This window comes from Danio rerio, chromosome 4 (assembly GCF_049306965.1).
Source record: "Danio rerio strain Tuebingen ecotype United States chromosome 4, GRCz12tu, whole genome shotgun sequence".
Lineage (NCBI taxonomy): Eukaryota > Metazoa > Chordata > Actinopteri > Cypriniformes > Danionidae > Danio > Danio rerio.
Window position 1 is genome coordinate 46546041 of NC_133179.1, and position 13781 is coordinate 46559821.

Sequence of the window (13781 nt, forward strand, 5' to 3'; positions counted from 1 at the left end):
TGAAGACTCTGTGTTCTCAAATATGCTACTGAACCATATGCATGATTTGATGCATCACAGAATATGTCTAGCCAGGCTCATCGTGGAAACTTAGTTCCTCGGACGTTTCTGGAGACCGCGGCATACGTTCCGGCGGGTACGTAGGGCTGCAGTTTTTGTTTTCGCAAATCCGCGAGAGGCCGCTGTTGCATGCTTTTTCGCACCTCAGACGCCTCTCTGTTCTCGCGTGAACCCGCCGGAGGCCGCTGTTGATTGACCGGATGATTGACAATCGGCATACTCGCCCTCCTCTTTCCCCGAACCCAAACAATTTTACTGATCGCCCCGCCCGCCCGCTCGCTTCCCTAAACCCGAGCAACAGTTCACAAAAGCTGTCCAAAAAAATAAAAGCCCTGATTTTTTTTTATTCCACCATTTTAAACTCGTTCACTTAATTTTTGGGATTCTGTTTTCGTCTTACCTGATTGCTGGAACTGCCCTTCCCCGGACTCGAAACTGGTTGCCATGGTCGACCCCTCTCCGCATCTCGAGCCTGCCGACGTACACGCTGAGCTGAGTGGACAAACAGGGGAAAAACCCTGCAGCATTGGCTTGAAAAAAAATAAACGTACGTACCCCTCGGGACGTATTCCACTGTCTCCAGAAACGTCCGCAGGACTACGTTATCAGAATGAGCTTGGGTTGGAGTATGTGGATGTCTCCTAAGCAGGACTCAGAATCTAGCTGTGTGCTGGTGTAGCACCATGGTTTGGCAATGTTTGGCAAAGTTCTGTTGGCAGCAATGGGTCATCCCACCCATGTTTTTTTTTTTTTTTTTTTTTTTTAATAGGGTTACTAGATGTGAATGTTTTGCCAGATCCAAATTTGCTGCAGTGAAAGCACTCTTTATTTTGAATCTTTTGTCTGGCTGATATGCTGGAGAAAGAGTTAAAGATACTTTTAAACCATGAATAAATTAGGTGTCATGTCGAACTGTCCTTAAAGAAAGCTTCTCTTCCTGTCTATTAGGCTTAAGTTGTTCTGCTGCATCATGAAGCAAGATGGTACGTTCAGACCCATCGTCCAGAATTGCATGAGCCATTAGTGAATGCCCGCCATTGTGTAACAATACTTTACTGATTTTCAACATGACCTGGCTGCCATTTGCTGGCCGATCAATCTACAGCATCTGACTTTCTTGAGGCATTTCAGCTTGCTTCATCTAAGCTGATTTTGTGTTGCATCATGTAGGACAGTTGGGTGTTTGCCTTTACAAATTTTACAGATGCCCTTTAACCTGCATTGAGCAGATTGATGTTTTCGTCCGTACCTCCAGCATCTCTTATTCATCTTAATCCAGTTAAGTTTTTATTTCACTGGTTAACTGTGCTAAATTCGGGCACTGATAAAGATAGTGGTGTTTATTGTCACAGTAATGACAGTATGCATTCTTGCCTGGAGTTTAAATTTCTGAGGGGTTTACCAGTGGAGTGTTTAAAGACTGCTCTGCACCATGCAAAATGCTGCTGGCTGTAAAGTGTGCTTATGCTGGTATAAGGTATAGCTGTCAATCATTCTTAAACTGTTAATAAATCCCTAAACCTTTTCAACATATTGTTTAAACACACTTATTGAATATTTTGGAACAACATCCTTTAGAAACTAATAATATAACAGAGAGATCTGTATGAGGTGTACCTATTTATACATTAATCTGTAATCTTAATTTATAGGTTCAACATTGCTCTAAATATTCATCAGAGACCTCTCAGATTTCATCTTAAATATCTTCTTTAAATCTTCCTTCAACACACTTGTGCTCAGAGAAGCTGCACAGATACCTTCAGCTCCAGTGGTTTGTGTGTTTACTTCAGGACACGCCCACAGACAGGAGAATCTCATGAATATTTATGTAAGTGTCACTCAGTGGAGCCAATAATATTTCAGGATATACCTGTAGATCACGCAGGTGTGTTTTAGTGAAGTGAAAGAGCTCAGATTGTGTTCCTGCTGCACAAGAGCGTCTGTACTTCTGCATGTGAGTTTAACACTTCTACATTACGCTGATTTGTGGAGATGATGAAGGGGTTTTATATGTGTGAGTGTGATTTAAATGTCTGATCCTGAAGATCAAATCCTCAAACACAGATTAAACACTGAGTCAAACACGGTCATTTAAACACTGTGTCTAAGAGCTTTATTTTTAATCCCTTTAAAGAGTTTGTTCTCTTCTATATCAGTCTGACTCAATAGTGTCCAATAATTCAGCATTCAATATAACTCTAAACATTCAGAGTCATGAAATCAAAAGTAAAGTTAAAGCAGAACTTCCAGTCGAACAGGAAGAAAAGCTGCTGAAAAACAACAAGCTGACGATCCTTAAACAACACTGCATTTAACCCTTTACTGTCAGAGTAAATCATTAACCAAATAGCCTCTTTAGTGGAGAGACATTTTAATACTCACTAAATCAACAACTGGCTAAACCTGAACTTCTCTTGATAATCGTGAAACACCTGAGATATCAGATCAGGGGTTAAACCATCTGCATTCATGTTAAGGACTAATATATATATATATATATATATATATATATATATATATATATATATATATATATATATATATATATATATAAAAATGTATGATTGTTTCATGAAAGCTCTGCTAATGTCTGCATTGGTGTTTTAGCTGCAGTATGGCAGAGGAGCGAGTAAAGGACTCTCTCTCAGAGAAACACAGGTATTGACTCTGTTTTTACACCATTATTTCAACACTTTCTCTGAAGAACAAAGACCAACAACAATGCACTTTGTGTTGCTATTGCCTGATCAAATGATGGACAAAGCTTCAGTTTTCAGCTTCAGCAAATGTGTTTAGATTACAGACAGCTTGATCTGGGGCCTGTTTCAGAAAGGAGGTTAACTGAAAACTCAGAGTATTTTAACCCTGAAATGAGAGAAACTCTGGGTTTTCCGTTTCAAAATGGCAGGTTTGTTAAACTCGAGAAAGCAGGGTAAGTCAAGCCTGTTTCTGAAAGAAAGGTAACTTTAACTCAGAGTCAGTTACTGTGGTAACTTACTCTGTGAATCTAACCTGGTCAGAAGCAGGTTTTATTCTCTAAACTCAGAGTTTCTGTCGGTCTCCTCCCCTTTTTTAAAGATGAAGCGGTATTTCTCGCCATAGCCTTACGTCTCCACCCACCTATTTTTATGCTTTTTTTGGATACGTGCATAAAAACGATTGATAGAAACGTCATGATGCACATAACTTTTTAAAATATGCATAAAAAAACGCGCATAACTGAGTAGGATAAACTTTTATTCGATAGAAAATGTGCGCATAAACTACGATGGAAACACTTTTACTGAACAAATTACAGTATGTGCATTAAAAAAAGATCATGATCATATGATAATGAAAATGTGTGTAAATGAGCAAACCAGCAGGCTGAGCACACTGTAACATGTCAAAAAAATATTGTTTAAGTCATTTCAAAATGCCTTTACTGTTTCAGTATTAGTGTATATTATTAATTACCTCCGAACGTCTGGTGCGTGTCAAGAGTCTCCGTGTCTCATGGCATCAGACGCCCCCATGTGTTCATTGTGTTTCAGCATTGTCTTCTGACATCGAGGCAGTACATTAATTAGGCTAAATAAAGAATTAATTGACGCAGCTTCTTCTACCACAGTAAATTCTGTTTTTCCTGTTGATATTTGGTGCCATTTTAATCAGGAAGTGACGATTTTTTTCTCTTTGACTCGTTGGATGGAATTTTATTCGCATCTTTTAAGCAATATTCCAGTTTTGCACATAAATTGATGTAATATATTTGGATGGAAACATAGCTATTGCCTACATTTTAGTCACACACAGAAGAACTGTACGAGAATGGCTTATCCTTTTTTAATAAATAATTAAATTAAATTCACCTACGACATGCATGTAATTAACTAGATTAATGGGATTATTATTCTTTCTAAAATTATTTTTAGTACTGCTTACCTTCTAAATGTTATATTAACCTCTATCACTTGATCAATAAAAAAGGCAGACACACAAGTGCACTGTTAAATCATTTAAAACTAATAAATGTATAAAAAAATTACATTACTTATTTTATTATACTTAAATATTTAAATACTTAAAAAGTGAAATTATGCATTAACTTGAGCAGCTGTTTTCCCACGCTAACTGTCTCTTCTTCACTGATGGTTGCTTCTTTTCAAATATACACACTCAAATTTGCTAAAACTTTGCATGAGAACTTCAAGTTCAGCTGGAGAAAGAAATGGTGATCTCTTTTATAAGATATTGCCATAGTCACTCGTAATGTCTGCGCTCCACTGATAATGCCTTTTTAAAGTCACGGTGTGCGCGCTTAACTCTGAGTTGGTCTACTCGAAGTTGATTGACCCAACTCAGATCAGCTGTTCTGAAACCGAAAACTCTGAGTTTTTAATCTCTCGGTAAATCAACTCAGAGTTCAAGTTTAAACTCTGAGTTGTTTAAACCTCCTTACAGAAACAGGCCCCTGGTGTCATATTTACCAGAGCTCAATATGTGTCATGTTTACCACGTGTGCTGTTTAAAGTCCTGTACAACAGAGTTAAAGCTGAGTGCAGAACAAGTTTCAGCTTGTGCTTTAGTACAAATGTGCATGTTAAACGTAGTGTATAGTTCAGTGAAGGGAATTAAAAAATACTTTTGTGTATTTCTAATAACTGAAAGTAATGCTTAGTTTTTTTATGTTTCCTCATCTGATTTCTGTGATGAGTTTTTACGTGTTTTTCAATGAAGCTGAAATTGTGTAGAATAAAAAATAAAAAAAAGCAGCATGGGTGACACGGTGGCTCAGTGGTTAGCATTGTCGCCTCATAGCAAGACGGTTGCTGGTTCAAGTCCCAGCTGAATCAGTTGGCCTTTCTTTGTGGAGTTTGCATGTTCTCCCCGTGTTGGCGTGGGTTTTCTCTGGGTGCTCCGGTTTCCCTCACAGTCCAAACACATGCGCTATAGGAGAATTTGATTAACTAAATTGGCCATAGTGTATGTGTGTGGGTGTTTCCCAGTTGCAGCTAGAAGGGCATCCGCTGCATAAAACATATGCTGGAATGGTTGGCAATTCATTCTGCTGTGGCGAACTCTGACTAGAGACTAAGCCAAAGGAAAATGAATGAATGGAAAAAAAGCAGCACATCACTCGTTTACCCATGATTGCTGTGTAGCAGAACTGATCAGACTGACCTTTTGTCAACTATTAGTTTGTGCTGAATTAAACTGTAGTTCATAGTTCTGACTTCCACTATATATATATATATATATATATATATATATATATATATATATATATATATATATATATATATATATACATACATATATATATATATATATATACATATATATTTATATATATATATATATATATATATATATAAATATATATATATATATATATATATATATATATATATAAAATATATATATATATATATATATATATATATATATATATATATATATATATAAATATATATATATATATATATATATATATAAATATATATATATATATATATATATATATATATATATATATATATATATATATATATATATGTATATATATATATATATATATATATATATATATATATATATATATATATATATATATATATATATATATATATATAGTGGAAGTCAGAACTATTAGCCCCCCTGAATTGTTAGACCGGTTGTTTATTTTTTTCTCCAATTTCTGTTTAGCGGAGAGCAGATTTCTTCCACACATTTCTAATCATAATAACTGATTTATTTTATTATTGTCATGATGACAGTAAATATATACATACATATATATACATACACATACACACACTTTCTGACAAATTTTGAAATATACAGTATGTTGCATGTTCATATGACCAGGCACAGCCTAATAAAAATCAAGGACTTTTTAGCACTTTTTTCAGCACCTATTTTCATTTTCAAGATGGACACACAATGTAGTGAACACTTGAAATGTATTCTCTGTAACCCATAAAAACATTGCATAGGAAATTATACAAAAAAAAAAAAAACATTAATAATAATAATATTTATTAATCATATATCAAAAATCTATTAAACCTGCACTAAATGCTTGTGAAATGTTTTTTTTTGTACTCAAGTAAAAATTCAATTACACTGCTAAAATAATAAAAAATTTAGTAAATAATACTAATATTAGGTAAAAGTATAAAGTACTCTTTTTAAAAAGTACTAGTCACTTACTTTTGAAAAAAAAATCTGATTTTCATAATGAAATCACTTTAAGTGTAAACCTATTTGAATGGTTTAATTGCTTAAATTCCAAAGCTACATGTATAGGAATCTAACACTAACAGTCTGGTCGATTTTTCCTTTCATGACAATTAATCTTTTTCAATAGCACTGGCAAAACTACCACAAACTCTATAAGGCCATAGAGACACTTTTTGCCCATTTTTAAACAATATTTTTAAGCTTTAAAAGGTTTAATTAAAGTTTATGATGAAAATATTTTACACTATTTTCCTTTACAGTATAGCAAATTTGTTTCTTAAGTAGCTGTACTTCACATGTAGATTTTATTTTACATTTGATCTTAAACTGAAATAGTTTTACAAAAAAGAAAAGTGCACTGTCAGTAATAAAATACCAAAACAAATAACTTCATTTTACTTGAGGTATTTGAAATATGACAATACTTTTAGCTATAATGTATAAATCACACAAATACCTAGAAAGGAACATTTCCAGCATAAATCTTTTGTCATAAAGAAATAAAAAAGTTTTACCTTTTCTAAAAGTAAGTTTCACTTCACGATACAGTCAAATAAGAAGTCTGTTAGCATTGTCACCGTTCATGCATGAATCTAATTCAAATACTGGATAGTTTTTGACTACATTTAGTCAAGGAGCAAAGATAAATGTCTACTTTAATAGCGAAGAGATTACGATTGTATACAATCTGAGCCCACACACGCGATGATGATGAAAGGACTTGCAGTTCATTTGAAAAAGCTTATTCAAGAGCTTGCAAAACAGTTTGGTGATTAATGTACATGACCGAGCTCTAATGTTAAAATAAAACATTCGCCACCTTTGCAGAAATGAATAATTACGCAATACCAACATTTCCACGCCAACATTTAGAGAAGAGTGACAGGTCAGAGGCGAGTTAACTCGCTGTCGAAGAGAAGAGAGACCTGTAGATTGTCGAAATGGCAGGAAGTATGTCTGTGGTTTAATTATTCTTGCTAATAACGTAGACATATCTGTATTGAAAACATCCGAGAAGCATTATTCCAATAAAACATTTGTTTTTAAGTTGTTTTTTTCTGTCTCGTCAACACAGAAAGGCTTTTGTCCCGCCCTTACGTTTCACGCAAAACAAGACAAGGTCAACTGTGATTGGCCATTTTCACAATCAGTCAAATCACTGCTTTGGATTAAATGCTTAAACTTCAAAAACTGATTTTTAGCAGCTTATGACTCAATGCACTAAAATAAACATTCTAAGCACAGCGATGTTATCGTACGCTTCAGGGAACAGCCAATGCTGATCACATTGGTGTTATTGTATGTACAAAGGATTAAATGTGTTCATTTTTTCTTGCATTATTCAGTGATTCCTTCGCGTACCACTAGGAGGAAGCCCGCGTACCACAGTTTGAGAACCACTGAGTTAGACGGTAGTGGTGGCTCACTAACATCCAGTGCCTTCAGCAGGAATTTGTGGATGTGTTCTCACCCTTGCCCGGTCGAACCGAATCTGATTCAGCACCATATTGAGACCGCACCAAGTGCTGTAGTCAGAACTCGTCTGTACCGGTTCTGTTCGGGTTGTTCAGAGCACCGGCTCTGTTTCAGGGTTAAATGGATAAAATCCCTGCCTGACACTCTGCATTTGCTGCTGCCAACCTCGATGACATCATCATGTTTAGTCATCATTAACAGCGGCATTTGCAGCATCTGAGGGTGGTCATGACAATGCTAAGACACTCTGGATTCACGGAGGTCAGGTATCTGGTCTTCCACTTGGGACACAGGCAGGTGCGGCCCCAAATTGACAAAACTGCAGCAGTTTTAACCCTTTCTTAGACCTAAGACCAAAAATGTTTCATGCCTAATTATTCGGCCCTCATTATCATGTTGACTGATCTCACTAAAAAAGGAGAGCCAGATGCCGTCCAATGGTCAGAGTGGTTCAAACAGGTGTGTGTGCTGCTTGAGCCAAAAAAAGAAAAATAATTATTAAAATATGTTTGCACTGACCTGCACTGCCGACCCTGCTTTCTTCTTTTAACACATCCCAAACCTCACAACAGTCTAATAAATAATTTGATCGCTATTTTGATCTGAAATTTGACTCATTAAAGATTTATCTTACATCTTGAAAAACACCTTGAGGTTGTGATGCTCCTTTTCCTCTGGTGTGTTTTTGTCTTCAGTGTGAGATCAGGATCATGTGTGTCCAGCTCTGTGTCTCTGAAGAGTGACGTGTCAATAGGTCATCCACCAGACCTCAGTGAGGAAACACCATCATCTGCCCAAAGGTATTTAGTGTTTTACATTATTAATCACACATGGACTGTATTTCAGTATTGATCAGGACATTTTTATTTTACTTTAACAATACTTTAAAGTGCACTTATGATGAAAATTATGCACAGAACTGTGTTTAGTATAGTGTGTTCATGTTATTCTGGGGTGATATAAAGCCAAAAAGTGTCTTTTTAAAAAATTTCCTGATGTTAAATTAGGATCCAAATCCATCCCTTTTGAGGCCCACCACAGCGTGATTTAGGAGTGCGGTTTCCCTGCCCACCAAATTGATTGACAGCCATGAATTAACATGTTTCCTTAGTAACGCATATAGTCATATCAACAAGACAAAGCAATTGGGATTAAAAGATCTGTTCAGCTCTCTGGGATCATCAATCTTCATCATATGTGATCAGGAATGAGTTTACAAGTTTAAAACATTTCTAAAATAGTGAAAGTTAGTAATAAAGTAAGTTAAAGTCAGTAAAATCACTGTGTGTGTGTGTCTGTGTCTATGGGTGGGTGAACTTTGTAACAACATTGTTTTTGACTCATCATAGCATAAAGGATTGAATTAACTCCACAACAAATCCATCAAATAATCATTGGGAAAGTTCTTACTGTAGTATTTCTCACAAATGTTACGTGAGATCTGCTTCCTTTATGTCTGTCACTGTGCTGTTTATCTGATGGAGCTGAGGTAGAGATTGAGGCACACTCTGAAAGGCAATTGGGAATGGTGGGAGGGAAGAACTTACTCATTTGCATTACGGACACTGTTTACTCGGAGAGCTTACATTAAACTGCTAGAGAAGCAGGGTTCAAACTAAACAGTGTTTATTAACAGCGGCCACAAGAGACATACAGCAGCTTCACTTAGTATCAACGCACATACATACTGAATGACTGTGTGACTGAGTGAGAGCGAGGTAGAGGGGGAGGAGCTACACAGAACACTACAGATCCCATATACACACTGTCATAAGGATCAATGCACTACAGGCACAAGCCACAGAAATAGCTACAGTGTGTTCAGAGCTGAGAATTATAATATTCTGAAATGTATTATAAATAATCTGATTAAGGCTGAAACGCTCTGGTTACTAAAGTGACCCTTGTTCCCCGAGGAGGGGAACGAAAATGCGAGGGAAACGAAAGTGGATTTTAATCCACGAATGGGGGTTTTGTTTCAGAAAGCCAATCGTCTGGAAGAGTATATAACGGGCCAATGAAATACCAAATGAGTTGGCAGCGTAAGCTTGCGCACGTGTACCTTATTGCCAATTAGCTCCGCATATAAGCACATTGAAAGCAAGAAAACGCCATCCTTTTAAGCTGAAGAGACTGACAATTACAGCTAAGGAACAATCATTATGGCGATGCTATATAGCATTTCCGTTCCCCTCCTCAGGGAACAAGGGTTACTTTAGTAACCAGAGCGTTCCCCTTTGGATGGGGAACTTCAATACTATAAGTGGATTTTAATCCACGAATTGGGAAATGTCTGGAAAACGCCATAATGACTGAGCCTTACCTTTGTCTCCGATGAGAGGATAGCCAGGCATAGCGTGAGCGCTCCTGCATCAAAGAGAGGTGCAGTCTTCCAACGTGATACCTGGCCCTTACTTATCCCACTTCAAAGAAGTTTTACAGATTAGATATATTTTTTGGGAGACGCAAGCATCTAGATAATTCTAGAAAAATACAACAGTACGTTGGGAAAGCATGCGGTCCCGATAGGGAGGACGCTGCGGAGGCCACCTGCTACCCAATGGGGAGATATGACGGCAAAATTTATGGACTAGCTCTGATAAGAAGGGGGAGTACGCATATAATAAGATAGTTAGCAGAGAGGGAAGACACTGGTCCGCCGGTGAGGGGGGACTGCACTGTGGCTGAATAAGCATATGGGATCACCTAGTGGGGTCACGCATAGCGGGCACCTATACCCAAAACGCGGGCTGACCAGTGGGCAGACCTACAACGTAATGGGCCAGCGAGTGACTCCTCCACTGAGTCAGTGCTGGGGGCCTTGGAGGAATCTGCAGGGCTCACCTAACGGGGAACTTTACTGACAGATGAAAAAGCGCACGTATCTCCGTGTTAGGGAGAATGGCGCAGCAAGCATGTTTCAACACCTTAACCAAATTGTTTCCTCAACCACCAAGGGTTACCTAATACCCTTGAGGAAACTGGCTCCACTTGCAGATTTTAAAACCTTGCAAATGTATTAGGTGTTGCAGCTCTACAGATGTCTGTTAGAGGCGCCGTGTGCACTCTCCCTAGAGGATGCGATGCTCCGAGTGGAGTGCGCACACACTCTCTGGTAAGTGAGGGAGATGGCATCCCATATTCCAGTAGGCTATTCCAATCCTCTGTTTCGATACGGCACTTCCCGCTGCCGACCGCTATAACAGACGAAGAGCTGCTCAGAAGATCTAAGTTCTGATTGCGGTCCAGATAAATACGCAAAGTGCGAACTGGATAAGTAAGGCTGGGTCTGCCTCCTCCGGGGGCAGCCCTTGCAGGCTCACTACCTGTTCTTTAAACGGTGTGGTAGGAACCTTGGGCACATATCCCGGGCGGGGTCTCAGGAACGTGAGAGTAAGCCAGCCCAAATTACTGGCACGAGTCACTGACCGAAAAATGCCTCCAGGTCCCCAACCCTCTAATCGATATCAACATGACCAGCAGAGCTGTCTTCAGGGACAGAAATCTTAAAGATACTGAGTCGAGGATCGAAGGGATCTGATGCAGGCTCGTGAGAACAAGGGCGAGATCCTAAGAGGGCATGAGAGGGGGTCGGGGTGGATTAATTCGCCTAGCACCTCTGAGGAACCGGATGATGAGGTTATGCCTTCCCACGGTGCTGCCAGCCACCGCGTCTTAAGAGTTAAGATGACAGCCACGTAACCTTGAGTGTAGAGAGCGACAGCCTGCTCTCCAGCTTCTCTTGGAGTAAAGAAAACACAACGCCGATCTGGCAATTTCGGGGTTCTTCTCTGCGAGAGACACACCATTCAGTGAATAGACTCCACTTCAGGACATAGGCGCGCTCGAGAAGGGGGCTTTGGCCCGAGTGACGATATTAACCTCCGCAATCGGTAGGTTGCCTAAGTCTTCCTTGCGTCTAAGGACCACACGTGGAGGTTGCAAAGATTGGGGCAAGGGTGCCAGATGGTGCCCTGTCCCTGAGAGAGTAGATCCTCTCTCAAAGGGATCTGCCAGGGGAGGGCCGTCGCGAGGAGGGAGACCTTTGACATCCAGGTTCGGTTGGGCCAGAGGGGCGCAACCAGCAAAACCTGTTCCTCGTCCTCCCTGACCTTGCACAGTAACTGCGCGAGCAGGCTCACTCAGAAGGCTGTAAAAGTCTCTGAAGCGAAAAGGATGGCATTTCCTTGCTTTCCCTGTGCTTATATGCGAAGCTAATTAGCAATAAGGCACATATGCGCAAGCTTACGCTCCCAACTCATTTGGCATTTCATTGGCCCGTTATATACTCTTTCAGACGATTGGCTTTCTGAAACGAAATCCTCATTCGTGGATTAAAATCCACTTATAGCATTGAAGTTCCCATCCGAAGGGGAACTTTAGACACATTCTGTAGACACAAAAGTTCTTGAAAAAGAGGTCAAATAGGAGCCCTTTAAAAGCAAAATATGTGAGATTATTTCCATTAAAATGTCAAGAAAACACTTGAATAGTGGTATATAAATTTTCTGACTTGAATTGTTTGGAATGTATTCTTCCATAGTCGTGATAAGGGCAGATATCTGACCATAAAACATTTCCTTACTGTTTGTGACTTTAAATAATGCATCTGAAAAAAAAAACTCTGGTAGTAAAATGTCCTCTTCATAATGGTGAGTTTGAAATAAAGAGACAGAAGATCCATCTGCTGAATCTAATAAATACAAATACAAATGTCATGGTGAAGATCAGAGCGAAAACAAAAAAAATCTAAGTAACAAGGTGGCAGACAAACGGCAAAATTATAATCCACAGAGCAGAGAGACGGAGATGCAAACACAACGGACCACATTTATAAATCCAACACTGGAACAAGTGCAGATCTGGACACAAAAGTCTACTTATGACAAGGTTCATGTGTGATTTATAAAACATTCATATGCAGACAGTCCCATCATACAGATGATTTTTATAAGTTGATAAATGTGACGACTAAAAACGGTCATGATTTGAACATCAAGCCCTTAAATATTTATGTTTTAGACGCCTCACTCCTAGAGTTTATGACATAGATAACCTGGATAAAAAGAGGAACTTCTCACAGAGAGAGAGCACAGATCAGTAATGTGAAAATGAAAGTAAAGCAAAAGCTTCAGGTTAAAAGGTTAGACAAACCAACAGTGAAAATGTGACAATAATGAGCTCATAACCTTCTTAAAAATCATAAATCAATCTTACCACAGACATTTGGCCATCTTGTGATTTTTTTCCAGTATATACATTAAACTCGGTTTATTAAACTTATCACGTTTCCATGTTTGGTGATAGTCTTTAACTTCTAATTCTACTAAATAAGACACTCACAAATGAATGCAACTTATTAACACTCACAGATGGTAAAATAAAAAAAGTAGACATTTTTACTTTTTTTATAATTTTCTATTTTTCATTTTCTTCTTTTGACACACGTATTAAGTATTTTTTGCCATCAAGTGTCAGTCAATCTTCAAAAACCACCTTTTTACAAATTCATAGCACTATTATTATTACCTAGTGGGCATTGTTGAAGGTTTTTAATGTTTAAAGTGTGTTAACCTAATGCAAATGATCTTACACCAGACCCCCCATTAGCCAACATTTATTAGACCATTTTCAGATCTATTTACATCTACATTTAGTCATTTAGCAGATGCTTTTATCCAAAGGGACTTACAAATGAGGAAACAATTTACACAACTATAAGAGCAACAATGAATTTGTTTGAGTGCTTTAGGCAAGTTTCAGGTATGTAAAGAAAGTGTAAGAAGCAAAACATTAGTAATTTTTTTTTTTTGTAATACAGTTAGCGGTAGCACCAGAGAGGCAATTGCAGATTAGGAAGGAAAGTGGAAACTAAATAGTTGAGTTTTTAGTCGTTTCTTGAAGACAGTGAGTGACTCTGCCGTTCTGATGCAGTTTGAGAGTTCATTCCACCAACTGGGTAGATTGAACGCGAGAGATCAGGAAAGTGATTTCTTCCCTCTTTGGGATGTAACCAC

At 38.1% G+C, this 13781-nt stretch overlaps 2 protein-coding genes across 6 annotated transcripts in view; both read left to right on the top strand.

Annotated features, from left to right (window-relative positions):
- zgc:174653 overlaps nt 1-13781 on the top strand; it is a 954986-nt gene that overhangs the window by 301211 nt on the left and 639994 nt on the right. The gene's annotated exons all lie outside the window — the stretch shown is intronic.
- Nucleotides 1947-13781, top strand: part of LOC137491402 (NACHT, LRR and PYD domains-containing protein 3-like) — a 35234-nt gene continuing 23399 nt past the window's right edge. For both annotated transcript variants that reach the window (XR_012402187.1, XM_068220582.2), the window contains exons 1-3: nt 1947-2017; nt 2671-2721; nt 8460-8564. Coding sequence is in view for 1 of the 2 variants with exons in the window: in XM_068220582.2 (XP_068076683.2) it covers nt 2678-2721; nt 8460-8564 (149 nt within the window). In the remaining variant the exon portion in view is untranslated. The remainder of the gene's footprint in view (nt 2018-2670; nt 2722-8459; nt 8565-13781) is intronic.